This window comes from Aquila chrysaetos, chromosome 9, assembly GCF_900496995.4.
Source record: "Aquila chrysaetos chrysaetos chromosome 9, bAquChr1.4, whole genome shotgun sequence".
Classification (NCBI taxonomy): Eukaryota; Metazoa; Chordata; class Aves; order Accipitriformes; family Accipitridae; genus Aquila; species Aquila chrysaetos.
This window is the reverse complement of record NC_044012.1, coordinates 26,835,294-26,862,962: the sequence shown is the minus strand read 5'-3', so window position 1 is coordinate 26,862,962 and position 27,669 is coordinate 26,835,294. Positions and strand designations below refer to the sequence as shown.

The 27,669-nt window shown below is 44.2% G+C and overlaps 1 protein-coding gene across 1 annotated transcript; it reads left to right on the top strand.

The window, feature by feature from the left end:
* The first annotated feature begins 4,184 nt into the window (after positions 1-4,184).
* On the top strand, positions 4,185-12,925 carry NUP210L (nucleoporin 210 like). Its single transcript, XM_041125907.1, is given in 8 exon segments — positions 4,185-4,193; positions 4,426-4,549; positions 4,552-4,580; positions 5,204-5,284; positions 7,574-7,702; positions 8,242-8,400; positions 8,675-8,766; positions 10,396-12,925. Coding segments are annotated over 8 exon segments (729 nt in total). The 3' UTR covers positions 10,502-12,925.
* The last annotated feature ends 14,744 nt before the right edge of the window (positions 12,926-27,669 follow it).

The following is a 27,669-nucleotide window of genomic DNA, read 5'->3' as shown; positions in this document are numbered from 1 at the left end:
GCAACTGGTTTCAGATACGTGTTTTTTAAGCTTATATTCTAAGCAATCAGTACAAATCATCTTTGCAGGATTTCAGACCTGTTCAGGCTTGTATAAAGCGTCTAGTTCTGTTACCTGTCAGTGCTAATGGTTAAAAGCGCAAGCTTTCTCCTTTTGATGGTAAGCTACTTTGCTTGAAAGATTGCTTCCTTTTTTCCCCTTTGTTTAGGATGGCTCTGAGGCTTACTTCCCCATACTAGTCAGCCATGAGCAGGAGGTGAAGATTTACCTTCCCATCAAGCTGTCACCTTCTTTCCTTGTATTTCCACACCATGCCATGGAAGTCTTGTATCGATATAAACTTCAGGTGGAGTAGACTACGGATAGAAACATCCTGAAGGCCTTGGTGTGAGAGCCTCTTCCAGATGAAAAGTTAGTTAAAACATCTAGCCAGTAGGGGCTCAGTGAGAATCCTGAGCACTGAACGGGCCAAAACACTCTCATTTTCCTTCTTTAGCCTTGTAACAATTCTACTCTCACACTGCTCTTTGTTTAGCTCCCTCCTGCAAACCCCATTTTTTGGTGATAGAGTCATGTACTCTTTTCCTTTCTCCAGAGATGCCATGCTCCTATCCTCAGGTGTTCTTTCCCCGCCATGCTTTACCTCTATCTTCCTCTCATATCTTTTTGTTGCCTGGTTCTTTGGTTACATGCCTGTATTCCCAGGTCATTTGCTGTTCTCACTTGGCTGTGCATCATTAAAGTTCACTGGATTTTTGAACCATTGACAGTGTTGTATAAGTGTAAGAAGAGGCAACAGAGATGCATTTTTTCCTTGTTCTTTCACAAGCTTTGGTCCTTGGTTACCTGGGGTAAATGGTCTCCCTGTGTCTTGGCTGGGAAAATGGAGTTTATTTGGTTTTACTTGAGTTGTACAGTAAGTCTATGTGTTTTTCATTTTACTTCTGACAGTCCATTGTGAGACATAATAGAAGTTTGAAAAGTACTTTGAGAGCCTCAGCTGAAAAAGTTACAGGAGTGCTGCTGCTAATTTTGGTTGGATTTTTGTCTGGTTTTTTTTTTATATTGCTACTCCACAGCTAAGCTAGTACTGCTCGCTTTGTTACAGGAAATAATCCTATGGTGAATTATGTGGACTGAGCCCAGTGAAGCTTTTCTTATGTCAGATCAATGTAGTCGCCTACCAACGATAAACAAAGTTTATTTGAGCAATGGCTTTTGGGCTTTTGAGTAGAATACCTCCATTCTTTAAATTTAACTTCTCTGTAATAGACACAAATGTGTATTTTCTTCAGTTACTATGTCTTTGCCTCTTTGCTTTTGTTATAGGAGATCCCTTTGCAGCCTGGATTTTTAAGCCTGGAAATGGATGATCTCTGGGACTCCTGGGACCAGTTACAGCCTACCTGTGTGTGTCTGACATGCATGAGTTGGAGGTGGATCTCACTGATAAGGGGATGGATGCAATCTTAGGGACTGCATTTCTAAAACCTAATGTGGTAGCATATTTCCCTGAGAGGAGGCAACACCAAGGCAGATCTTAGGATTAAGCATCCAGAGCAGGACATGGATATAAGCCCTCAAGGAAGAATGTATGAAGCACTGTGATGGGTTGACCCTGGCTGGTTGCCAGGTGCCCACCAAAGCCATTCTATCACTCCCCCTCCTCAGCTGGACAGGGGAGAGAAAATATAACAAAGAGCTTGTGGGTCGAGATAAGGACAGGAGAGATCACTCACCAATTACCGTCACGGGCAAAACAGACTCAACTTGGGGAAAATTAACTCACTTTATTACAAATCAACCAGAGTAGGGTAATGAGAAATAAAACCAAATCTTAAAACACCTTCCCCCCACCCCTCCCTTCTTCCCAGGCACAGCTTCACTCCCAAATTCTCTACCTACCCCCCAGCAGTGCATGGGGACAGGAAATGGGGGTTGGAGTCAGTTTATCACATGTTGTCTCTGCTGCTCCTTCCTCCTCAGGGGTGGGGCTCCTCACACTCTTCCCCTGCTCCAGTGTGGGGTCCCTTCCACAGCAGACAGTCCTCCACAAACTTTTCCACTGTGAGTCCTTCCCACGGGCTGCAGTTCTTCATGAACTGCTCCAGCATGGGTCCCTTCCACAGGCTGCAGTCCTTCAGGAGCACACTGCTCCAGCGTGGGTCCCCCACGGGGTCACAAGTCCTGCCAGAAAACCTGCTCTGTGGGCTCCTCTCTCCACGGGGCCACAGGTCCTGCCAGGAGCCTGCTCCAGCGCGGGGTTCCCACGGGGTCACAGCCTCCTTCGGGAACCCACCTGCTCCGGCGTGGGCTCCTCCATGGGCTGCAGGTGGATATCTGCTCCACCGTGGACCTCCATGGACTGCAGGGGGACAGCCTGCCTCACCACGGTCTTCACCACGGGCTGCAGGGGAATCTCTGCTCCGGTGCCTGGAGCATCTCCTCCCCCTCCTTCTTCACTGACCTTGGTGTCCGCAGGGTTGTTTCTCTTACATGTTCTCACTCCTCTCTCCGGCTGCCGTTTACTGCCTGTAGCACTGCCTGTCCCAACTTTTTCCTTCTTAAAAATGTTATCACAGAGGCGTTACCACTATCGCTGATTGGCTCGGCCTTGGCCGGCGGCGGGTCCGTCTTAGAGCTGGCTGATATTGGCTCTCTCTCGAACACAGGGGAAGCTTCCAGCAGCTTCTTCCAGAAGCCACCCCTGTAACCCCCCCCCGCTACCAAAACCTTGCCACACAAAGCCAATGCAAGCACTCTCTTCCTTTCTCCCCTCCTTTTCTCTTTTTAATCTAGCTTGAGATTGGCAAGTCTCTTGTTATTACCATTCGAGTCCTGGGTTTTCAGCAACTTCCCTTGCAGAGTAAATACTTCAAATATGTGAAACTGAAGCTGCAAACAGCATCTCATATCATTACACTTGTGAGAGCATTACAGCTGGCAGGTTGGAGCACTCTTAATTATGAACTGGTAATGTTCACCTTGAAAAAAACGGAACTGATAATTACAGAAGAAAACCTATTTATGATGCCCTGGATATTTGCTGGCTCACTGTGTAAATGTGGTAGAGTGCATGAAAGGTGTCAGGGCTGTAATTGCCAGCTTTAGCAGCGAGTTCTCAGGATAATCTCCATCCTTTTGTAAAACGTTAATGAGTTACACTTTAGGGATAACTTTTTTGGCAGGCTGTGGCAATTAAGTCATATTTTTAAAGCTCTTTGAGATTCCTGGTTGCAGGACTAAAGTATTTTTTCATCTCTCACTGCCTATGTTTCTTTGTTACTACATGGGCATATGAAACAGTGATATATCTCTGCATTAATTCAGACCTGGTAGCTCAGGCCATAAATTTTCTTTTGACAGAGAAACTGATTCCCTCACACTTACTGTATTTATTAGATGATATTTTGCCACTTGGAGCTCTATGTGTCCTATCTAGGACTATAGGTATCTCAAAATTCAAGCCTCAATAGTATAGTAGTCACAACTGCATATTAGTTTCTGCCTGAGTTCTCTCTTAGTTATTGTACAGGAAGTGAACGGTGAAGTCATGGTAAGGTGTATTCACAGGCAAATGGAATAAGTGGGAGAATAGTCTGAATTGTATGTACTTTAAGCTGTTGCTGTTGGCCAGGCAACTGGTAGCTGTGGCCTGGGACAAGATGGGAAGAAGATTTACTTCTGCTCCTTGGAAAGTTGAGCTAAGAGTGCACAGCTTTTAAATCTGCTCACCTTTGAGTGTTTCTGACCCACCATAGAATCCTTTTTTTCAAAGTTCTTTAAGAAAAAAGAAAAATAAAAATCCCACTTATGATGATATTCTGAAGCCTTGATGTTTTATGTCTCTTAAATTCATATAAAAAAGGATCTTATAAATAATTGTTGTTAGGGACCATTTATACCATTTCTGTATTTTGGCAAAGTATCCATTGTTTTCTCCTAGTCCTTTCATTCAGAAGGCAGAATCACTTCCCTCACTAGAAATCTCTGTACTCTGTAATAAATCTGTGCCAAGATGTCCTTAGGCTCATGTGATTCAACATTAACATTCCTAGTATTGTCTAGTGATGTTTACAAAAAAGAAGTGTGTATAACATTTTACAGCAGAATATTTTCCCTTTTACCAGGTCTTTCCTCCATTTAAACTGATTCCAAAGAAAATCGCTCTTATTCCACACAATATGATGCAGGTGAGCATTATTTCTTCTGAACAAATTAGAATTTTTCCCTCCCCTTCACCTATTGCTTCCTTTCCCCCTCAGTACTGGTCTATTTCAGGAGAGGTGCGTGACAGGCAACTGAAGACATTAATTCCCTAAACTCCAGGGTTTAGATTTGCTAAAATATGTATGGTTTTTTTGCTCAGTGAACAGCTTGTGTTTTATTGATGATAAATAAGGTGATGTCAGAAGGTGGCCCCAGCCACAGTCCATCATCCACTTCTCTGTCACTAACTGCTCCATTGCTGAGGTTAACTGACTTGGACAAGTAATGGCAAGGACAGTTGGAACAGCCATGATGGAGGGTGCTATCCAGGTGGTTAGTGAAACACAGGAAAAGTTACTGTTTTTTCACAGGTATCTTTCCATTATATTCTTTTCTGTCTCATCCTTTCCCTTCTGCTTGGAAAGAATGTTAATGGTTTGTCTTGGTTGCCTTGACCTTGAAAAGCTGGCCTTGGAAAAGACTCCCATTAATGGCATATTTGATATCGTATTTTACTGTGACAGCTAAGGGGAAGAGGTAATTGTAAAACTGCTGTTTCAGTTTTTGTTTCCTGCCGTAAACAAGAGACGAGGCCATTACAACTTGGGTGGAAAGCTGCTATTTCTCCACGTGTTTTTCTTTTTTCTTGCTTTCTGGCGCCCCCAGGGGGATATTGTTAAAGGCAATATTCAATCCGTGAGACAAGTCAGCAGGAATCGAAGAGGTTTAAAAGAAATTTAAGTGTGTTAGTTTTGTCAGCAGTTACCAGTGTTGTAGAAGTGACAGTTTGGAAATGGTAAGCCAGCGTGGCAATATAACCACCTACTTGGTGGCTCCTGGAGATGTGGTAGCTAAACCTTCCCCACTTGGCAAAAGACAGCTGAGCCCTTAACCAGGATATGGACAGTTTGTTTCAGAATTAGAGCTATAGAGCACTTCAGGGTGTTTAGTTTACTTAGATGTTAGAAGCTTAGTTGTTGTTTTATTTTTGCAGGATCAAGTGGAATTAGAAGTAATTCAGTTAAAAGCAACAAGAATTCATGTACCTGCCACAAAACTTGAAAAAGCTACTGAAGTAGGTATTGTAGCTGATGCTGAAAACTTCTGTTGGCCAGAAGTCAAGGAGGATTCTTACCCTAATAGGCTTCTGTGAATAACTTACTGTGGGTTTAAACCCTGACGTATGTGTTCACTTGAGTGATGCAATTACTAAAAAGAACTTCTTCGGTTCTCTGATTCAGTAATTCTAGCATGCTAAAGTGAGTACTACTACTAGCTTATGAAACAGAAGCAACAGCCTTGTCCAGCTGCTCAGGCTGGCTGCTTTAGTCCTGTTTACCTGATGCAAGGAATTCAAGTGTTGTAATGGGCTAGAGCTCTGCACTTAACTGCAGTTAGGGTCTGGGAAATGACTGTGTGCAAGCGTGCAGGGGAGGGCAGCAGAGAAGTACCATGGGGTATAGTGAGGAGGAACCTAGAACTGCGAAAACACAAATGCCTGGAGTAGCGGTACTGACCTCAGTTGTGTTTTAGCTCACAAATGCACAGCGCTTTCTGAAATGCCTTTGTAGACATTTGGAGTGCTGTCACGTGCTTTGGGAATTGATTCATGGTGGGAAGAGGATAGGATCTTTTCACTGAAGTTAGTCATCTAATCGAGGGAGAAGAGGGTTTGTTTTGTATTTTAAAGGACCACACAGAATATACTACTGGTAATAAGTTTACGATGCGTGTATTATCATTTCCCTTTGACTCCCAATTTTTAAGCATTTGCTTTCAGTTTCTAACGGCGTATAATGTGACCTAATTTGGGGCCGAATGGGATCCATCCAAGGGTATTGAGGGAGGTGGTGGAAGCACTCACCAAGCCACTTCCCATCAGTTATCAGCAGTCCTGGCTAACTGGGCAGGTCCCAGCTGACTGGAGGTTAGCAAATGTGACGCCCATCTACAAGAAGGGCTGGAAGGGCGATCTGGGGAACTATGGGCCTATCAGTCTCACCTTGGTGCTGAGAAAGGTTGTGGAGCAGATCATCTTGAGTGCCATCACGTGGCACGTACAGGACAACCAGGTGATCAGGCCCAGTCAGCGTGGGTTTATGAATGGCAGGTCCTGCTTGACTAACCTGATCTCCTTCTGTGACAAGGTGACCCATTTAGTGGATGAGGGAAAGGCCAGCTAATGGCTTGGACAGGCGTACTCTTCGCTGGGTAAAAAACTGGCTGGATGGCTGGGCCCAAAGAGTGGTGGTGAATGGAGTTAACTCCAGTTGGCAGCCGGTCACAAGTGGTGTTCCTCAGGGCTCAGTACTGGGGCCAGTTCTGTTTAATATCTTTATCAATGATCTGGACAAGGGGATCAAGTGCACCCTCAGTAAGTTTGCAGAGGACACCAAGGTGGGCAGGAGTGTTGATCTGCTGGAGGGTAGGAAGGATCCACAGAGGGATCTAGACAGGCTGGATCGATGAGGCCAATTGTATGAGATTCAGCAAGGCTGAGTGCCGGGTCCTGCACTTGGGTCACAGCAACTCCATGCAGTGCTACAGGCTTGGGGAAGAGTGGCTGAAAAGTTGCCCAGAAGAAAAAGACCTAGGGGTGTTGGTTGACAGCTGGCTGAATGTGAGTCAGCAGTGTGCCCAGGTGGCCAAGCAGGCCGATAGCATCCTGGCTTGTATCAGAAATCATGTGGCCAGCAGGACTAGGGAAGTGATCGTCCCCGTGTACTCATTACTGGTGAGGCCGCACCTCGAATACTGTGTTTAGTTTTGAGCCCCTCACTACAAGAAAGACAATGAGGTGCTGGAGTGCATCCAAAGAAGAGCAATGAAGCTGGTGAAGGGTCTAGAGAAGAAGTCTTATGAGGAGCAGCTGAGGGAACTAGGGTTGTTTAGTCTGGAGAAAAGAAGGCTCAGGGGAGATCTTATTGCTCTTTACAACTATCTGAACAGAGGTTGTAGCGAGGTGGGTGTCAGTCTCTTTTCCCAAGTAAGAAGCGATAGGACACGAAGAAACAGCCTCAAGTTGCACTGGGGGATGTTTAGGTTGGATTTTAGGAAAAATTTCTTTACCAAAAGGGTTGCCAACCATTGGAACAGGCTACCAAGGGAAGTGGTTGAGTCATCATCCCTGAAGGTGTTTAAAATACATGCAGATGTCGCACTTAGGGACATGGTTTAGTGGTGGACTTGGCCATGCTAGGTTAATGATTGGACTCAGTGATCTTAAAGGTCTTTGCCAATCTAAACGATTCTATGATTCTCGTGATTTTTCTGCTCTTCTTACAGGGTCAAGGTGAGAAGCCGAGAATACAGGAAACATAAGGTGACTTCCAGTTTCTATGGCGACAATATTCTTCCTTTGCAGATGATGGTCTCCATGGTGGAGCTGAACAGCATGCTGACTCTGTTTTCCTTTGGTAATGCTAACCCTGAACTGATACTCCAGTGGTCAGTGAGCAAAAGAGATGTTGTAGACATTCTTTGATGCTTGGAGGTATGGAGCAAACCACCAAGGATGGGTTTGAGACCCAGTGCTGTGGCTAAAAGCATCAGGAGATGGGGCAAGCAGCATTTAGGATTCCTAACTGAGCAGATGAGCCCTGAAGACTGTATGGCTCAAGTGCTACCTTCTCAGTCGGTTGTAGTTAGTATATGAAGTTAGAGCATCTCATGCTCTTTCCATCTTTTCTCTAATCTTCTTCAAAACATTCAAGCCTTCACAGAAGATTTTGCATAAAACTTTTGACTCTGTAATGATATTGCTGTAATTTTCTTTACCTACTATATGTATGACCCAGATGGAGATGCTTGAAACTGTGTGCCATTAGAAACTTCTGTATGCTGTATGGAAAGCATCAAAGTCTGAACAGATGAAATTACATCTGTGCTAGAAGATCTCATTGTTTGGAACAGAATGCAAGAAAAAGGGGATTTTTCTGTTTGTACACATGGCACTTTATCCCCTTACTAAAACTAGCCACTTAATGCAGGACTGGTTGATCTGTAGTGACAGCTGTGCTGTATCTCTAACAGGTTTCTGTTCAGCTCCCATCAAAGAATAATGTCACTATGGTGGTGTATACAAAAGCAGCAGGTAGAACCAGTATTAAGGTAACATGACAGTGTCTGAACGCATCTGCTGGACAGTTTGAAGGAAACTGTACTGAACTATTGGATGAAGTGCAAATCCTGGTAAGTGCCGGGTCATGCTTGTTAGTGAGGTAGGTGTATTTTGAGTGGAAGAAACTTGCAGGCAGTATGCCTGGACAGGTGCATCCAAAAAGCTTCCTTCCAGGTGTACGTGTTGGGCATGACTGCGTAAAGAGGTTTACACCTCCTTTTGTTCACATCTGGTTTTTATGTTGATCAATAACAGGTTTTATTTCACTCCTGACTTACAGCTGTCATTAATCCAGATTTTAAAAAAAATTTTCTATTCAGTAATTTCTTCTTGTTCTGCCTGTAGGTATTTGATGAGCTGCTACTACTCTCTCCTGTGTTTTCCACTGAACAAGTTTTGATGTCCACAAATTCTCAACTCAAGCTGTACACAAACAGGTAGACAGAGAAAGGAAAACCCAGAATGTAGAGACAGTTTATGATGTGTTTCTCTCCTGTTAGTGCATGAAGCTGTCTGTCAACTTGTTTTTCCCATATTCAGCATATTCAGTGGACTTCCTGCTACATGACAGAATTTGAGGCACACTCAGTGTGGTATGATTGCTGGAGGTGACTTAATTGATATGTCCCCCTCTTAAGGGAAAGTAAACCTCCAGGGTGGAATGTGGTGAATATACATGAAATCTGTTCCATAATAATTCCCTAAGCAACATAACCTGCAACCTTAGATGTCAGCAACACCAGAGGGGAGCTTGGTATGCTGAGTCTGAGAAACAACACAGAGGATGGAGCGGAGTGGAAGCACCACAGCCAGGCTCTGTGATATCACCACAGGGATGGGGAACTGGAACTACTGGAACAAGAATGGAAGGTCCCTGCATTGAATTGACTGAAGCAAGAAGGTGAAACAATGGGGTTCTGTCAACACTATTGCCTTACTTCCCATTTATATCATAAGTGCCCAGTTCTGGAGTAGTGATGTGCAAAATCATGTCCTCTGGGTGAACTTTGCTCATTATAATACCAAAACACACCTCCATCCCAAAAGTTACCTGCCTTCAAGGTGTGACCACCCCTCACTGAGCATGCGCTCTGAATTTTCTCTAGCATATACCTTTAAAAGTAACGTGAGGAGATTTTCTACCAATCATAATAAAGGTATGTATGACTAGAGTCACTCAAGCTCCACCTAAAACTAAGAAAAATAGTATAAAATGGCTTAAGAGAGGAGGAATGTTGGGGAAGATACCATCATAGACAAGTCAGGAGGACATTGCTGACTTCTGGGATCAGTCGATGGGCTGAACTTCTCTTCCCCCCTCAAAGGGATGCTTGTTGGGTAAGATTTGAACCCTCGGTTATACCGAGTGCTTCCCCAGGAAACTTAGAAATCTCTATAGAGTTTTTCCATAATTTAACATTTTTGTAGTCGGCTGTATTATTCGTATTCTTGTTATGTGAACATGCTTTGCAGACAGTGTATTTATCACCGGAAATCCAAAAGAACCTGTATTCCTGTTGCTTTAATAAACTGTACTGTTCATTAAAATATAGCCATGATAGTTTCTTGAACGCAACCAAACTTCTTAAGTCTGGCCATGATAGTTCATTGAATGCGACTAGATTGAAAGTACGTTATGCTATTTGTGCATCCACAATGGTGATAGTTCAATATATATTGAACGTGACTGGACTTACAGTGCTGAATTGAGCATCGCTCAGAATCTAAGCCTAGCCACCCCCAGCCCCTCTGGTATCTGAGGACATGCCGGAATGCAAGGGGTTTTATTTTCTGCCAAACTTCTTTACCCTTTAGTGCAACACTCAATTTCAAATTTCTGTCTAAAAAGGCTGTATTAAGTGTAGTTCAACATGGAGCAGAAAATGGTAGTCAAATTTTAAAGGCATAGCTCTGTACTGGTGCAACTTTAACCACTGAGCATTGACAGACAGAGCAACATGATTAATCTGAGAAAATTAACTCCTCTAGACCTACAAAAGCAGATCTCTTGCATATATGTAGGTCTTAAGACAGTGTCTGCTTATATAATTCTTTTTGTCTGGTAGGTTTACACTGTGCATTTCTGGGGAATCTGGGTCACTCCATGGCCTGCAAATGTGTATTGGAGTGACTGCTGAGCGGCACTGCATCTGCCCGTTACATGCAGTTTAACAAATCCATTCAAGAAAATGTGCCTTCATGGTGCTCAGACTGTTGATGTGAGGCTGAAGGCATAGACTTAATGCCATACCCTGATCCCCTGCTACCATTGAATGTGTGAGGTTGTAGTTCAGTGTGATTTTGAACTAGAAGAACTTCAGGAGCAGTATCCTGAATATATGGTTGATTGTCAGGGAAAAAAGCATTAGCTGCTGATGTTTCTTATCGCCCTAGTGGCTGCCACTTTGAGTGAAACAAACTGCCAGACTATCAAAGTCTAACAGACCTCTCATTTTGTTCTTCACTAAGGGAAGGGGCTGCATCTGTGAGCTTTCAAGTCTTGCAGTGTTACCCCAACTCTTCTGTCCTTGAGGAACACGATCAAGGTCTCCTGAGAGCTGGAGCCATCACAGGCATTGCAGTGTTGGAAGTGACTTCTCAAGAAGTCTTTGGAGTCAGACAAATAATCATAATGGAGCGGTCTGCTGAGAGAATGCTTTTGGTTTGAATGTTAGTAAGTATTGCAGGGTTTAAAATAGTTTGTAGTAGCCTGTTTTGTTATCATGGAGCATGATAGTTTTGAGACAGGGATCATCAAATCTGGTCAGAAGAAAGTACATATTTTGGGTCCTTGAATACAAGAAAGAGATTAGGAAACTGGAGAGAGTCTGGCAGAGAGCCACAAAAAAGTGTCTGGAGCACAGGACGTATTAGGAGAGGCTCAGGGCATTGGGTTTGTTTAGCCTGGGAGAAGGGAAAGGGGTTTCTAATTGCACTGGGTAGTAGAGAAGGTGAAATTACACTCCTCTTGGGGGTGCACAGTGAAATGACAAGAGGTGGTGGTGACAAGTTGCAGCAAGGGAATTTTAAAATGGAGAGTAGGCCAAAAATAATTTACGCTGAAGTTGAGGGAACCACTGGAGCTTCATCCTTGGAAGTTTTCAAAACTCAGCTGGACAAGATCCCAGGGATTCTGACCCAAGTTTGAAGTTGGCCCTGCTTTGAGCTGGGGATTGGGCTAGAGACCCACAGAGATATTTTCAACCTGTTTTTTCAATAAGTCTATGCTTATTATTTCTTCTTGATCAGTGTAGTCATGGGATGCTTCTCCATCTGCATTGTCTGTATTGAATCTGAAGTGATGATGGAGATTTTTGTCTACCTAGCAAAAAATTACTTTAGTTTTATCCGGATTTTAAAATACTCACAAGCCGACTATTCTCCCCCAGACTACATTGTTGAGCTGGAAAGAGCAGAAAAACAAGGAGATGGGATTCTGGTGTCGGAGTCACAACTGGTGCAGCAGTCATAAAAGTCCATATACAAGAGTCAATCTACAAGGTGAATAATTACTGTGAAGTTCCATCATTATATAAAGATTGCCTTAATTGCTGTTTTAGGTAAACTGCATTTTTAGCTACATGCATGTAAAATATGTGCTTTTTTGTGGCACTTAATCTTCTGTGGCTTTGCCTTTCATGGCAAGCATTCCGATTCTTTCCAGCAAAAGAATACATATCAATTCCTAAAGTTCAGGTATCCATTTTTTACTAAGTGAAATTTAAGAGTTCTCTTCAATCATATATATTCACAGTTTTCTGTCTTGCTGTGTTACAAGCACAGCTAAGATCGCCACAAGTAACAGATAAGAGAAAAAAAAAAAATCTCTGTATTACCACGTTTAGCAATGTTGTTTGGATTATCAATTTTGCTGTTTTCCCCCACTAAATATTGAGAATAGGATGAGTGTTTTTCTCTTTGTTGGATACCTTTCACATCGCAATAGACCGATAAAAGTAAGTGTGTCATTGGAGAAATTCCAGACCGGTGAGGGAACTTAGGGCAAATGTACAAGACTGAGCAGGCAGGGATGTGGAGAAAGCTGTTGCTGGCCCTCACCTTCCCTTGGCAGCCCTTTCACAGACCCACCAACAATGAGGCTGTGCACTTGCCTAGCCACCTAATGGTCCTTGGACTCTCTCTTGCTCTACCCAGAGCCCAGCTCCAAAGCTGAAAACGTCCAGCAACTGCTCCCACAGGGAAGGTGCCAGGACTGAAAGCTGTTGCTGGCCCTCACCTTCCCTTGGCAGGCCCTACACAGCCCCAACAGCACTGACTGCTGACTGCAATTGTTCTGACACCTGATACTCAATCTTTCTAGAGCCCAGGAACCAAAAGAACAGCTGTCAGCATAGGTTCCCACAAAGAAGCGGCCAGGAAGAAAGCTGTTGCTGGTTCTTACCTTCCATTGCGTTATGGAAATTTTATATGCCAGTCACCAGGGTTCAACTCTAGCTTTCTGCTGAATCAGTGAGCCAAAAAAGAGATTCTTCTATAAAGTTCTTTTATTAATAGTGCTACAGCTCAAGCTGGGTGCCTCTAAAGAGGGACCCCAAACAAAGAAATCCCTGACCAATTATACCCTTACAATCTAAGTTCCCCACCCTTCATGCGACCGTTCGGACCAAGAGTAATATTAAGGTCTGGGGTCATCTTGCTTTTCATTGGTTTGATTTGTTTGCTGTTTTGTTCTTCTTATACAATTGCAAAAATACTTTTATTAAAACTTTCTCCCCAGGCTACAAATCATGTGCCTGTATCTCTGGAGGGGTGGGTTGGTACCACTGAGCAGGATCCCTTTTAATTTTGAAACTTTTTTGTAAATTTAGAACATAGTATGTTAAACACTCATCTCCATTCAAGAGGCTGGTTTTGGCTGGGATAGAAGTCCCTGGTATAGCTAAATGTCTCCCCAAAAGACCCTCGGTGGGCAATAGTCCTAAGGGTTGCCTTGGGGGATTCTGAATGTCCCATAAGGCTAAATTTAATGCTTCTGGCCATTTTAACCCTGTATGTGTGCAAATTTTAGCAATTCTCTCCTTAATAGTTTGATTCATTCTTTCTACTTGCCTGGATGCTTGAGGGTGATAAGGAGTGTGCAATCTTTTTTGTATCCCTAAACTCTTACAAAGTTAGCTATTTCTGCAGTGAAATGCGACCATCTGATTCAATAGATTCTGGTACTTCACACCTAGGAATAATTTCTTTAGGGACAGCTTTTATTACTCCTCCAGTGTCTGCTTTTCTTGTTGAGAAAGCCTCTACCCATCCTGATAATTAGCCTCCTATCACTAGTAAATGTTTATATTTGCATACTGCAGGCATATCAGCATAATCTACTTGCAATCTTTGGATGGGAAAAAAGCCCATGGTCGACTTCCCAATTCAGGCGCTGGTTTTGTATTTGAGAATTTCTGACAGGTAAGGTAGGACAGGTATTAATAATTCATATAGTGGCTGCATAGACGCCCGGTGCCACCCACACTTGCTGTACTTGATTAGCCACTGCTTCCATTCCTCCATGAGCTTTATCATGGAACCATCTAGTTATAGTCATCAGGTATTTCTTTGGTAGGACAGGCTTTCCCCCTGTTGTCCATATTCCATCTTCATCTTCCACTGCTTCCCATTTTTACTACTATTCCTTTTCTTCATTTGTCACATCTGATGGTACAATTTTTCTGGATGGTCGACAATAGGCCATGAGCTCTTATCTGAAGCAACTGCCATAATCTTCACTGCAGGTTGATGAACCGCAGCTTTTGCTGCTGCATCAGCTAAGGCATTCCCTTTGCTAATTACAGTAGTGTCCCTTGTATGGTCTGGACGGTGAAGCACATCAATCTGTTTGGGAAGTTGAATTGCACCCAATAGGTCTCGAATTTCTATTCTGTTAGCCACAGCTTTTCCTGAGGAGGTGAGAGACCCCCGTTCTTTCTACAATATGCCTAGTGCATGGCATATGCCAAAAACATACCTCAAATCTGTATAGATGGTTCCTCACTTTCTGCTTCCAAGGCGAGCTGCTCCGGCTAACACAATTAACTCTTCCTCTTGAACACTAACTGTTGCTGGAAGTCATCCAGCATCTACAACCTGCCATTGGTCTGCAATTGCCATAGCCAGTCTTTCATTGTCCATGTAAATAGTAGGATGATCCATCTGTGAACAAAACAAGATCTGGGTTTTATAAAGGGAGGTCTGTGAGATCTGACCATGGCTTACTAATAGTCTGGATTACCATGTCACATCAGTGATGCTTTTCTCCTTCTACAGGTATTGGTAGTAGTGTTGCCAGGTTCAATGTATTACACCTCTCTTGAGTCACATTACCTGCATTTAAAAGAGTTAGTCTGTATTTATGTGCACACTGGGGAGACAAGGCTTGTTGTCATGTCCCAATTTCTCAGGATGACGACTCAGGTTTGCTGATTCCCAGGTCAGGATTAAGGTGAAACGACACCAGGGATCCTTTAACTAACAAAACTCAACTTTTATTCGCTCACAACAAGAATTGGCATGAAACTATGGCAGTAAATGTGTAACACATGCTAACCATATGTCATCAAACATATACTACGAGCCTTGCTTATTTGGGGATCAGTTCAGGGAAGAAAATAAGGAGAGGCTGAGTTATGAGGTTCAGAGTAGACCCCCTTGCTTTCTAGACTCCTCCTCAGAGAGGAGCCTAGGGTGGCTAGATCCACTCCTAGTCCCAGACTTGGTCAATGGTTTATGTAAAATAAGGAATGAGGTGTAGGGATTACAGGAAAAAAAGAAAGAGCGAGAGACAGAGAGAGAAAAAAGAAAAGAGAAAGTTTTCACCAGTCCTGGGTCCAGCGTTGGTCCAGCCAACCTAGAGGTCCAGTTCTGGAGGGCACGTGCACATGGGGCTTCAATTTGTGCCCTTTTATAATTTCCTTGCCCCTCCTTTGGGCGGGCACTCGAACTCATTACACTAATTAGGTGTCATGCGCAGTTTGTGCTTCCAGAACCTTCTGGAAATGGGTCGGTGGGCTTGGGGGTTATTTGGGGAGTAACTTCTCCCTCCCTGCACGAACGACCGTTCTTTGACCTTCGGCCATATATGGTGAGCTGTCCCGCTTAGAACTTGCGTACCCTCCTTAACGCCCTCTGTGCCCTGTTGCTACCACCTGCGTTCTTGCTCTGCAGGGTTTGTTATTATGCAGATTTCTCTGTTATGCAGAACTTGCCCCACCACAATGTTTGAGACATTAACTCTTTCAGTCTCTCATGCTTGTGTTGTGTATTGCTTGAGAAGTAATTCAACTTCATGTGGCACATACAGATTATAACTGCGTACCCTAATACTAAAGATCAGCTTTTTTCCACTATTGTAGCTGCTGCTGCCACCGATCTAATGCATGTTGGAGCTCCTGCTGCCATCAGATCCAGTTGAACAGAATAATATACCACAGGTCTTTGATGAGGCCCCAATTTCTGCGTTAACACTAGACCAGCCACCCCTTTTCGTTTACATATATACAGATCAAAAGGGATTTTGTAGTCTGGAAGTCCTAAAGCTGGAGCCAAAGCCAAGGCCTATTTTATAGCTCTAAAGGCTTCTTCCCATTCTGGCCCCCATGTAATGGGTTCTATTTCTTCCGGTTTTGTTGCCTCTGTCAGAGGTTTGTTTAGTTCCCCTCATCCTGGTATCCATGGTCTGCAAAACCCAACTGCACCTAGAAAACCTTGTAGCTGTTTTTTCATAACTGGCCAAGGAATTTCAATTATAGCTGTTACTCTTTCTGGATATATTACTTGCTGTCCTTCCTTCAAAATGAATCCCAGATATTTTACTTGCTTTTGACACAGCTGGAGCTTGGATGGAGATGCGTGATGTCCCTTGGTTGCTAAGGCAGTACATAAATGTGTAGTATATTTTAAACAGTTATAATTTCTGCTAGCTATTAGTAAATCATCTACATATTATACGAAAACTGATCCACCATGTAATTCAATATCCTTTAAATTTTCTTTCAATATTCGGGAATATATGGTGGGAGAGCCAGTAAACCCCTGTGGAAGGCGAGTCCACAACAACTGTTGTCCCTTCCAAGTGAAAGCAAACAAGGGTTGGCTTTCTTCATCTATGGGAATACTAAAGAATGCTGCAGTCAAAACAATCACAGTAAAACACTTAGCCCAAAGTGCTATTTACAAGAGTGGAATAGAGGGATCTGGCACCATGGGGTGTGGGATGATAACATACTGGTTAATTGCACTCAAATCTTTAACAAATCAAAACTCAGGAAGCCCATCTTTATCTAGTCTGTTTTTTCTTCCTGCTAATACTGGGGTATTATACAGGGATTCACACAGTTTCAAAATTCCTTGGGCAAGGTACTGGTCTATCTGTTTTTGAATATTTTTCTCTGCTTCTGGGGAATAGGATACTGCTTTACAGCAGGGAGCACTCCTCCGTTTGTTTTTATGTGTATCAGTTGTGCCAATTTCAACAGTCCCACATCAGTTCCCAATTTACTCCACAACTCCCTGGGCACTGCTTCCTGGGTTTTTGGTGTCTCTAGGTCAGGATCCTGAACTTCAGATATTATGCATACTCCCGCGATTATCAAATCAGTACCCCTGGGTGGTAGATGTAACTGTACATCCAGGGCTTGGAGGAGATCTCCTCCTAATAAACAAGCTGGGGACTCTTCTGCTAGTTCCCCACACCCCTTTATTCCCTAATTGTTAATAGTAATGATTAACTTCAATTATTTTATCCCTTTCATCAGATTGAAATAACTTCTTCAATAATATTTGAGTATCCCCCCATGATGGTTTATATGCAGTGCAAATATTTGAAAAAAATTGGGCACACCGATTTGCATCTTCCCTCAACCTAGGCATTTTACATCCCTCCCTCAGCTAAATCTCCTGGATTCCAGGATTGATTAGTAAATTCAAGCAATACCAGAGGAGGAGCATTAGCTTCCCCCGCTACTGGCTGCATTGCAGCTAGATTTCCAGTAAAAGCGACAAAAGCAGGAGCAGTAGAAGCAGTAGCAAAAGATGGGTTAAAAGAAAGCAGAGAGGGGGGTGTGTAGCGTGGAGCAGATTCCACAAGTGTATCTGTTGGATCACTTGTGACTCTTGGCAGCCTCGTACAAAGTCACACTGACACGGGGACTCTGCGGTTACTGTACTGCCTAAATCTATACCTCGCCAGACCCAAGCAAGAAAATGGACAGAAGTCAGCTAGTGCTACCACAGAGATATTGCAAGTATGGAAAGCTGTTGCTGGCTCTCAACATCCCTTGGCAGCCCTGACAAGCCCCACTAACTCTGGGACACTGAGATTGCTCTAACACCTAATGCTCAACCTTGCTAGAGCTCAGGACCCAAAAGGACAGATGTCAGCATCAGTTACCACACAGAAGATGCCAGGACTGAAAGCTGTTCCTGGCCATCACCTTCCCTTGGCAGCCATTTCACAGGCCCAACCACAAAGGGCTCCAAGCTTCTGCCGCATCCAAAGGATCTCTCTCGCCTACTGCCTCACTCTCGTCAGATCCCAGCTCCAAAATTGAAAACGTCCAGCGACTGCCACCACAGAGAACTGGCCAAGACTGAAAGCTGTTTCTGGCCCTCACCTACCCTTTGCAGCCTTTTCACAGCCCCCGCCCCCCACTGGGGCTGTGCGCTTGCTTAGGCACGTAACAGTCCCCTCACTCTCTTGCTCCTTGTGGGAGCTGTCGTGTGAAATTTTTCTCCCACCTCTGCCTATAGTGAACGTGCCTCCAAATTTTGGAGCTGGACACTGGCTAGAGTGAGAGAGAGTGCGGGAACTGTTATGTGGCTAAGCAAGTGCAGAGCTGCAGCTTTGGTGGGGCTGTGAAATGGCTGCTGAGGGAAGGTGAGGGCCAGCAACAGATTTCAGTCCTGGCACCTCCTGTTTGGGAGAACTAGCTTGTGAAATGTGTTCATCTGATTCGTGTCAATATAAACAATGCTAGGGCCACATAATAAAATGTGACCCTCACTGTATATGTAATCTTTAACCATTTTGTTGGTCCTCGTATAACTGCAGGCCAGGAGGAAACAGATGATATGTATATAGTTCTTTTTTGCCAGCCCAAAACTGGTTTTGTTGTTAACTGCGCAGTGTTAAACAAGAGATCCTAGGGGAGAACTGAGGCATTTATCATAGTATTAAGCGAGGTTACGAACGGGGTGATCTTTAGTACGTATGAATAGAGGGTGTATTGAAGTGGCAGTGTGTAAGCAATTTGTTACGTGCATTTGTCGGGGGGGAGGTGTCTGTTGCGAACTTGCTCGGGTTTTGATGGCCACAGCTGGTGCTGTGCAGGGTGTCGCCTGTTGCACAGGTTGTCTGCTGGCATGCCCGAGCAGTAAGGAGCTTGGTCGGAGATACATTGTATAGAAGACCCCTCAGCCAATGAGGAGAGTTCGAGAAGTTTCTAGGAGAAATACTGCACCTGCACAACCAGGAGGTGGAGAGTCTTTTGGAAGGACATGATGTAACTAACATTAGACTATAAAAGAAGCTGGGTTGTTTTTCACAGTGTGCGTCTTGGTAGAGCAAAGACTCCTGACGCACCCAGCGCTGTTTGCTTGCCTTTATTCATTTAATAAATTGTAAACTTTGATTGGAATCCTGTTTGGGACTAAATTCATTTATCACATAGCTGGAGGTTTTCAATTTTGGAGCTGGGCTCTGTCAAGAGTGAGAGAGAGTGTGGGAAGTGTTACATGGCTAAGAAAGCGCATAGCCCCAGTGTTGGAGGACCAGCTAAATGGCTGCCAAGGGAAGGTGAGGGCCAGCAACAGATTTCAGTCCTGGCACCTTCCATTGGGCAGCGGTCACTGGACGTTTTCAATTTTGGAGCTGGACTCTGGCTAGAGTGAGAGAAGAGTGTCTGAGCTGAACACATCCAGTGCTTTGGAACTTTACCCCTGAACAAGTGCAGAATCCAAAAAAACTAGTAAAATATTTTGAAAAAGTAAGCTGTCACCCTGGCAATTCCAGAGACACACAAATCACTGCAATGTGCTGGGGGCCGGCCCATGCCTATCGAGCCCTGTTCAACACTATTCAGTACCCTCAAGGGGAAGAGAAGGTCTCTGGATCTGACAACAAACCAACAGGCACTGCGGCCACTCCGACCCCAGCGACAGGCACTGCGGCTGAACCAGAGAACCAGCCTGTGCTGGCATCTGTTGCCCCCATACAGAAGAAGAAATATACAAAAAAATCAGTTTGCTTAGTGAGGGATGAAGATGAATATAAATCTAAACATGAGCCCTATTCGCCTTTGTTGCCAAAGGCAAGTCACAAAAGTGGGTTCCACCAGAGTAAAGTTATGCCAACAATCCCACCTTTCGGTGACACAAGACTTCATCGTTCTTGGGCCTGAGATATCATGAGATGTTACAATTTGCATGATGTTTTCATGTGTAGATCCATTGATCATGCTATACTCTATCTGAATTTCTTCTACAGCTATTCCCCTCAGGAGGGGAAGCCATCTTTCTCTATCCCAGTCCAACTCATGTCTGGAATACATTTCAGCTCCATGCATAACCACAGTAGCTAAGTTTAAGTTTTCCTTGATGGAGTATAGTCCCATGCTTCCAGTGTGTTTAACAGAAGCTTGGGACCATGGCCATTCTGGGTCCTTCTGACTACAAATCAAAGGGGATTGTATTGTCAGGGTAAAACATAAGATTGCTAATCCAACCTGTTGGTTCATCATCCTACAACCTGCCTCTCCACATCCACGTGCAGTTCATTCAGGAATCCTGTGCACATAAAAGGAAAGAAAATATGGTTGGTCGTATTCAACCCACAGAGTTAAAAGGAAGGTGAGATCCACCGGGTGCTAGTCTGGTGTACCTTTCCTGAGCAATCTCTGGCTTACCATGCGTAGGGATTTTTGATTGTAGTTAGTACCACTGGTACTGTTCCAATCTGAGGCATTTTCACCAGTATAGGCTGTCCAGCGTAAAATCCTGTAGGATATTCTCCTGGCTTGGTATGAACTTTCGGAGTGATTGTATTAGCAGATACACAAAAGGCTTTCATTTTGGGGCAGCCATTTCCACTCCATCTATTACCTAGTTGGTAGATGGCATTATACAATCGTAAATGCTACCCAGATTCATGAGTCTTTGTGAAACACTTAACCAATTCAGTTTCAGTTTCACCTGGCTTATGGCCGTAGCATTCTTACAAATTGTCCATCTGATTGGATCGAATGGGGTTGTTTTTCATGTACAGTCTCCTGCTCCACCCTGAGGTCCAGTGGTTTCTTCTGTTTTTATAATGGACCTGGCCTCATATTTTGGGGGATCTAAAGGAGACAGAGGATTATTTCCCCTTGCACAGCTATTATTGGGGTCACCCCATATGTTTCCATCCCATTCTTCAGGGGATAGAATTAATTTCCTAATTTGCACAATGTCAGGGGGATGGGGAGGTTACATGAGCATCATTTCCACCCTTTTCTCCACCTTTTATATTGCCTCTGGCCAGTTTTAGCTGTTCTTCAACAGATTTCCAGTCATGCCAGTTATCACAAGCCCATTCCTCTGAAAATTTGGGATTCAAACTTATTCCATGCTTTTGTAAGTAATCAGTGATACTGCTTGCCATCCTGCCGACTATGCCAATTTGTTGTGAAAAGGAGTGTTTTGGACCGCTTAAAGAATCACCTTTAAGGGTATTAGCAAAACTGATTCAATAGGAATTTATAAAAGTGCAACTTCACAGAATTCGATGGCAAGGTTCGCTCTATTACTTAATATATGGATGAAATGTACAAAGGAAAAATAAGTTACAATCAAACTAAAATTATGTGTACAGAGAGCAGAGACGCAACAGGGTAAAAAAGAAACATACAAAGAAAAATCGAGTTAGAATTGATTTCTCATGATTTGTACAGAGATCAGGAATGTAGAAAGGTAGGGGAGACCCTCCTGTTGAGTCATGAGGTTCAGAGGAGACCCCCTTGCTTTCTAAACTCCTATCAGAGTCTAGGTGCAGCGGGATCAACGCCTAGTCTCAGACTTGGGCAACAGTTTATGTCTAAAGAGATTATGAGTATAATGGCAGCCTGAGATTTCGTTCACAGTCGAATAAAGGTCACGACAGTAATTTAAGCATAGATTTTGAAAAGCAGTATTTGTAATATACTTGCTATAGAATATTCAGGTTTTATCTAAAACAGCTGATTCACCCTTTCCAACAGTTGTTTAAGATGATTATTCTCACACACAAGTTTATCAACTCAGATTCCTAGTTTTTCTCCTGTCTCCCTCTCGAAGGCCAATGAGGACATCAACACCTCATTTTCTGATTTCAAAGCTGCGTAAATTTCTTTGGGAGCAGGGACTTCCTTAGCTTCTTGCTGAGCACAAGATAAACAGGCTCCTAAAACCGCACAAATAACACCTTTACCTTTTCCCATTCTAATCCTTTGCGTAGCCTGACACTGCTCAGTGTGTCCTACCACTTTCTCTTCATCCTTCCAAAACTTTTGAGCCCAATCCTTCCCAGCCTGGGAAGGGGCACATTTATATTTTTGCAGAATTTTATCCATGGGAATCCTGCCGACTACGCCAATTTTATTCTGTTGCACTAAAGGGTAAAGAAGTTTGGCAGAAAATAAAACCCCTTGCATTCCGGCATGTCCTCAGATACCAGAGGGGCTGGGGGCGGCTAGGCTTAGATTCTGAGCGATGCTCAATTCAGCACTGTAAGTCCAGTCACGTTCAATATATATTGAACTATCACCATTGTGGATGCACAAATAGCATAACGTACTTTCAATCTAGTCGCATTCAATGAACTATCATGGCCAGACTTAAGAAGTTTGGTTGCGTTCAAGAAACTATCACGGCTATATTTTAATGAACAGTATAGTTTATTAAAGCAACAGGAATACAGGTTCTTTTGGATTTCCGGTGATAAATACACTGTCTGCAAAGCATGTTCACATAACAAGAATACGAATAATACAGCCGACTACAAAAATGTTAAATTATGGAAAAACTCTATAGAGATTTCTAAGTTTCCTGGGGAAGCACTCGGTATAACCGAGGGTTCAAATCTTACCCAACAGGCATCCCTTTGAGGGGGGAAGAGAAGTTCAGCCCATCGACTGATCCCAGAAGTCAGCAATGTCCTCCTGACTTGTCTATGATGGTATCTTCCCCAACATTCCTCCTCTCTTAAGCCATTTTATACTATTTTTCTTAGTTTTAGGTGGAGCTTGAGTGACTCTAGTCATACATACCTTTATTATGATTGGTAGAAAATCTCCTCACGTTACTTTTAAAGGTATATGCTAGAGAAAATTCAGAGCGCATGCTCAGTGAGGGGTGGGCGCACCTTGAAGGCAGGTAGCTTTTAGGATGGAGGTGTGTTTTGGTATTATAATGAGATTATAATGAGCAAAGTTCACCCAGAGGACATGATTTTGACAGAAAATGGAAAACTGCTGGTTCAGGGCTGGCTCAGGGTAACAACTCTGCGGTTTTGAGTTCCATAGTACCATCCAGTTTGCATCCCTGTGGTGATATCACAGAGCCTGGCTGTGGTGCTTCCACTCCGCTCCATCCTCTGTGTTGTTTCTCAGACTCAGCATACCAAGCTCCCCTCTGGTGTTGCTGACATCTAAGGTTGCAGGTTATGTTGCTTAGGGAATTATTATGGAACAGATTTCATGTATATTCACCACATTCCACCCTGGAGGTTTACTTTCCCTTAAGAGGGGGACATATCAATTAAGTCACCTCCAGCAATTATTCCACACATCCCCTTAGGCAGCCATTTAGCTGCTCCATGTAGCCTGCATCTATGCACTTTCCCAGCTACGTAACAGTTCCCACACTCTATCTCACTCTTGCAGAGCCCACTTTTAGAGTTGGGCTCTGGCTAGCATGAGAGAACGACGAGATCATTAGCTGGCTAGGGAAGCACATTGCCCCAGTGTTGGTGGGGCTGTGAAATGGCTGCCAAGGGAAGGTGAGGGCCAGCAACAGATTTCAGTCCTGGCACCTTCCGTTTGGGAAGAGTCGCTGGACATTTTCAATTTTGGTGCTGGGCTATGGATAGACTGAAAGAGTGAGATGACTGTTAGGTGTCTGAGTGTCCTGGTTTCGGCTGGGATAGATTTAATTTTCTTCTTGGTATCTGGTACAATGTGTTTTGGATTTAATGTTTTGGATTTAATGTGAGAGTAATGTTGATAACACATAGATATTTTAGGTTTCAGTAGAGTAGCGTATATCCTAAGTTAAGGAATTTTTAGTTTCCTATGGTCTGCCAGCAAGCAGGCGTACAAGAAGCTGGGAGGGAGCACAGCCAGGACAGCTGACCCAAACTAGCCAAAGGGATATTTGATACTATAGAACGTCATGCTCAGTATATAAACTGGGGGGAGTTGGCTGGGAGGCACAGATTGCTGCTTGGGCATCGGTCAGCGGGTGGTGAACAACTGAATTGTGCATCACTTGTCTTTTCTTGTTTGTGTTTTTAAAAATTTATTTATTTATTTATTTATATTCCTTTTCATTACAATTGTTCTTCTTATTATCATATTTTAGTTTTATGATTGTTAGTATTAGATTGTATTTTACTTCAGTTATTAACTGTTCTTATCTCAATCCACAAGTTTTACTTTTTTTCTGATTCTCCTCCCCATCCCACTGGGAGAGAGGAGGAGCAAGTGAGCAGCTGCGTGGTGCCTAGTTGCTGGCTCAGCTTAAACCATGACAGTCCTTTTTGGTGTCCAGTGTGGGGCCTGAAGCATTGAGATAACAACAGATCTGACCAGAGTGTGTTAAAATGAATTTTTTCTAAGGATTCATTATATTAGTTTAATAGTCGCTGGTCACAATCTTGATTTATTGGCTCTTAGAGTTGTGGCGCTCCTTCTTAGAGCTGTGTATGTACCACCTCACTAGCCGTATATAGTCCCTGTGCTGCTGCTTATCACCCATAAGATGAGGTGGATTAAGGTTTTTGCTTTGCTGTACCATGTAACACTGGTTTATGGTATGATAAAATTATTGGTCGTGGGACTAATCTGGTATTTGTACTCAGCATTGCCATCACCACTGTACTTTAGGAGCCTTCTAGTGGAAGCTGTTAATAATTACACTTTTTACCTTTTCTCAGGGAGTCAACCTATGGGGGAGACATCATCCCACAACTTCCCCTTCTCTGCCAGGCTAATTACAATAGCATTTGAGAATTTTGCAAATTTTGAATATCCTTGGGATGTTGAAACCAGCATGGTGCTATTGCTATGAACCAGCATGTTCCTGAATGTGGTTTAGGTCTTGTTTAAGGTTAAACAACTGTGTAGAAATACAACCCAGAGATCAACCCCTGTGACAGCTACTGCAGCTACTCAGACCACGGTGACAAGTACTGTGGCTACTCCAACCCCCATGACTGTGGCTACTCAGACCCCAGTGATGGATGATGCAGCTGAACCAGAGAATCAACCAGTGCCAGTATCAGTTGTCCCTATACAGAAGAAATATAAAAAATCAGTTTGCGTAGTGAGGAATGAAGATAAACCAGGGTTGTCACGAGAACAGGAGGAAGAGGCAGAACCAAAGGTAATCACCTGATCCCTGCCCCTGAGTGAGCTGTGAGAAATGCAAAAAGATTTCAGCCATCGTCCAGGTGACCACATTATCACCTGGCTGCTCCGATGCTGGAATAACGGAGCCAGTAGCTTGGAATTAGAGGGTTGGGAAGCCAAGAAGCTGGGATCCCTTTCTAGGGAAGGAGGCATTGACAAAGTGATTGGAAAAAAGACGTCTTCAGTTCTGGAGCTGGGCTCTGTCTAGAGCAAGAGAGCGTGTGGGGACTTTTAGCAGGCAGAGCAAGTGTAAAGCCCCAGTGTTGGTGGGGCTGTGAAAGGGCTGCCAGGGGAAGGTGAGGGCCAGCAGCAGCTTTCAGTCCTGGCACCTTCCGTGTGGGAACAGTCGCTGGACGTGTGTGCTGACAGCCCAGAAAGCCAACTGTATCCTGGGCTCCATCAGAAGAAGCGTGGCCAACAGGTCGAGGGAGAGGATTCTGCCCCTCTGCTCCACTCTGGTGAGACCCCACCTGCAGTACTGCATCCAACTCTGGGGTCCTCAGCACAGGAAAGACATGGACCTGTTGGAGCAGGACCAGAAGGGGTACACAAAAATGATCTGAGGGTTGGAACACCTCTGCTATGAGGACAGGCTGAGAGAGCTGGGGTTGTTCAGCCTGGAGAAGAGAAGGCTCTGGGGACACCTCACTGCGGCTTTTTGATACTTATAAGAAAGATGAGGACAGACTTTTTAGTAGGGCCTGTAGCTATAGGACAAGGGGTAATGGTTTTAAACTGAAAGAGGGTGAATTTAGATTGGACATAAGGAAGAAATTTTTTATGAGGGTAGTGAAACGTTGAAACAGGTTGCCCAGAGAGGTGGTCCATGCCTCATCCCTGGAAACATTCAAAGTCACGTTGGTCAGGGTCTGAGCAACCTGATCTAGTTGAAGATGTTCCTGCTCATTGCAGTGGGGTCGGACTAGATGACCTTTAAAGGTCCCTTCCAAGCCAAACTATTCTATGATTGTTCTTCAGACCCTTCACCAGCTTCATTGCTCTTCTTTGGATGCACTCCAGCACCTCATTGTCTTTCTTGTAGTGAGGGGCTCAAAACTAAACACAGTATTCGAGGTGCGGCCTCACCAGTAATGAGTACACGGGGACGATCACTTCCCTAGTCCTGCTGGCCACATGATTTCTGATACAAGCCAGGATGCTATCGGCCTGCTTGGCCACCTGGGCACACTGCTGACTCACATTCAGCCAGCTGTCAACCAACACCCCTAGGTCTTTTTCTTCCGGGCAACTTTTCAGCCACTCTTCCCCAAGCCTGTAGCACTGCATGGAGTTGCTGTGACCCAAGTGCAGGACCCGGCACTCAGCCTTGCTGAATCTCATACAATTGGCCTCATCGATCCAGCCTGTCTAGATCCCTCTGTGGATCCTTCCTACCCTCCAGCAGATCAACACTCCTGCCCACCTTGGTGTCCTCTGCAAACTTACTGAGGGTGCACTTGATCCCCTTGTCCAGATCATTGATAAAGATATTAAACAGAACTGGCCCCAGTACTGAGCCCTGGGGAACACCACTTGTGACCGGCTGCCAACTGGAGTTAACTCCATCCACCACCACTCTTTGGGCTCAGCCATCCAGCCAGTTTTTTACCCAGTGAAGAGGACGCCTGTCCAAGCCATTAGCAGCCAGTTTCTCCACCAGAATGTTGTGGGAAACAGTGTCAAAGGATTTACTAAACTCCCGGTAAACAACATCCACAGCCTTTCCCTCATCCACTAAATGGGTCACCTTGTCACAGAAGGAGATCAGGTTAGTCAAGCAGGACCTGCCATTCATAAACCCACGCTGACTGGGCCTGATCACCTGGTTGTCCTGTACGTGCCACGTGATGGCACTCAAGATGATCTGCTCCACAACCTTTCTCAGCACCAAGGTGAGACTGGTAGGCCCATAGTTCCCCAGATCGCCCTTCCAGCCCTTCTTGTAGATGGGCATCACATTTGCTAACCTCCAGTCAGCTGGGACCTCCCCAGTTAGCCAGAACTGCTGATAACTGATGGGAAGTGGCTTGGTGAGTGCTTCCACCACCTCCCTCAATACCCTTGGATGGATCCCATCTGGCCCCATAGACTTGTGTGTGTCTGAGTGGTATAGCAGGTTGCTATCCATTTCCCCTTGGATTATGGGGGCTTCATTCTGCTCCGTGTCCCTGTTTTCCAGCTCAGGGGACTGGGTACCCTGAGAACAACTGATCTTACTATTACAGACCGAGGCAAAGAAGACATTAAGTATCTCATCCTTTTCCTCAGCCTTTGTCGCTATGTTTCCTCCCACATCCAATAAAGGATGGAGATTATCCTTAGCCCTCCTTTTGTTGTTAATGTATTTATAGAAACATTTTTATTTGTCTTTTATGGCAGTAGCCAGATTAAGTTCTAGTTCGGCTTTGGCCCTTCTAATTTTCTCCCTGCATAACCTCAAGAGAAAATGTCCAGCAACTGATCCCACACGGAAGGTGCCAGGACTGAAAGCTGTTGCTGACTGTCACCTTCCCTTGGCAGCCATTTCACAGCCCCACCAACACCAGGGCTCTGCACTTCCTCTACTGTGGACACATATTTAGCTAACGGTCACAAGAGCATTTCAGACGCCTTTAGAAGACCTTGAACAGAATAAACAAGATGACAAAAAAAGACAGATGCCAATTAGAAGAACACAGGTGCGCATTCCACGAT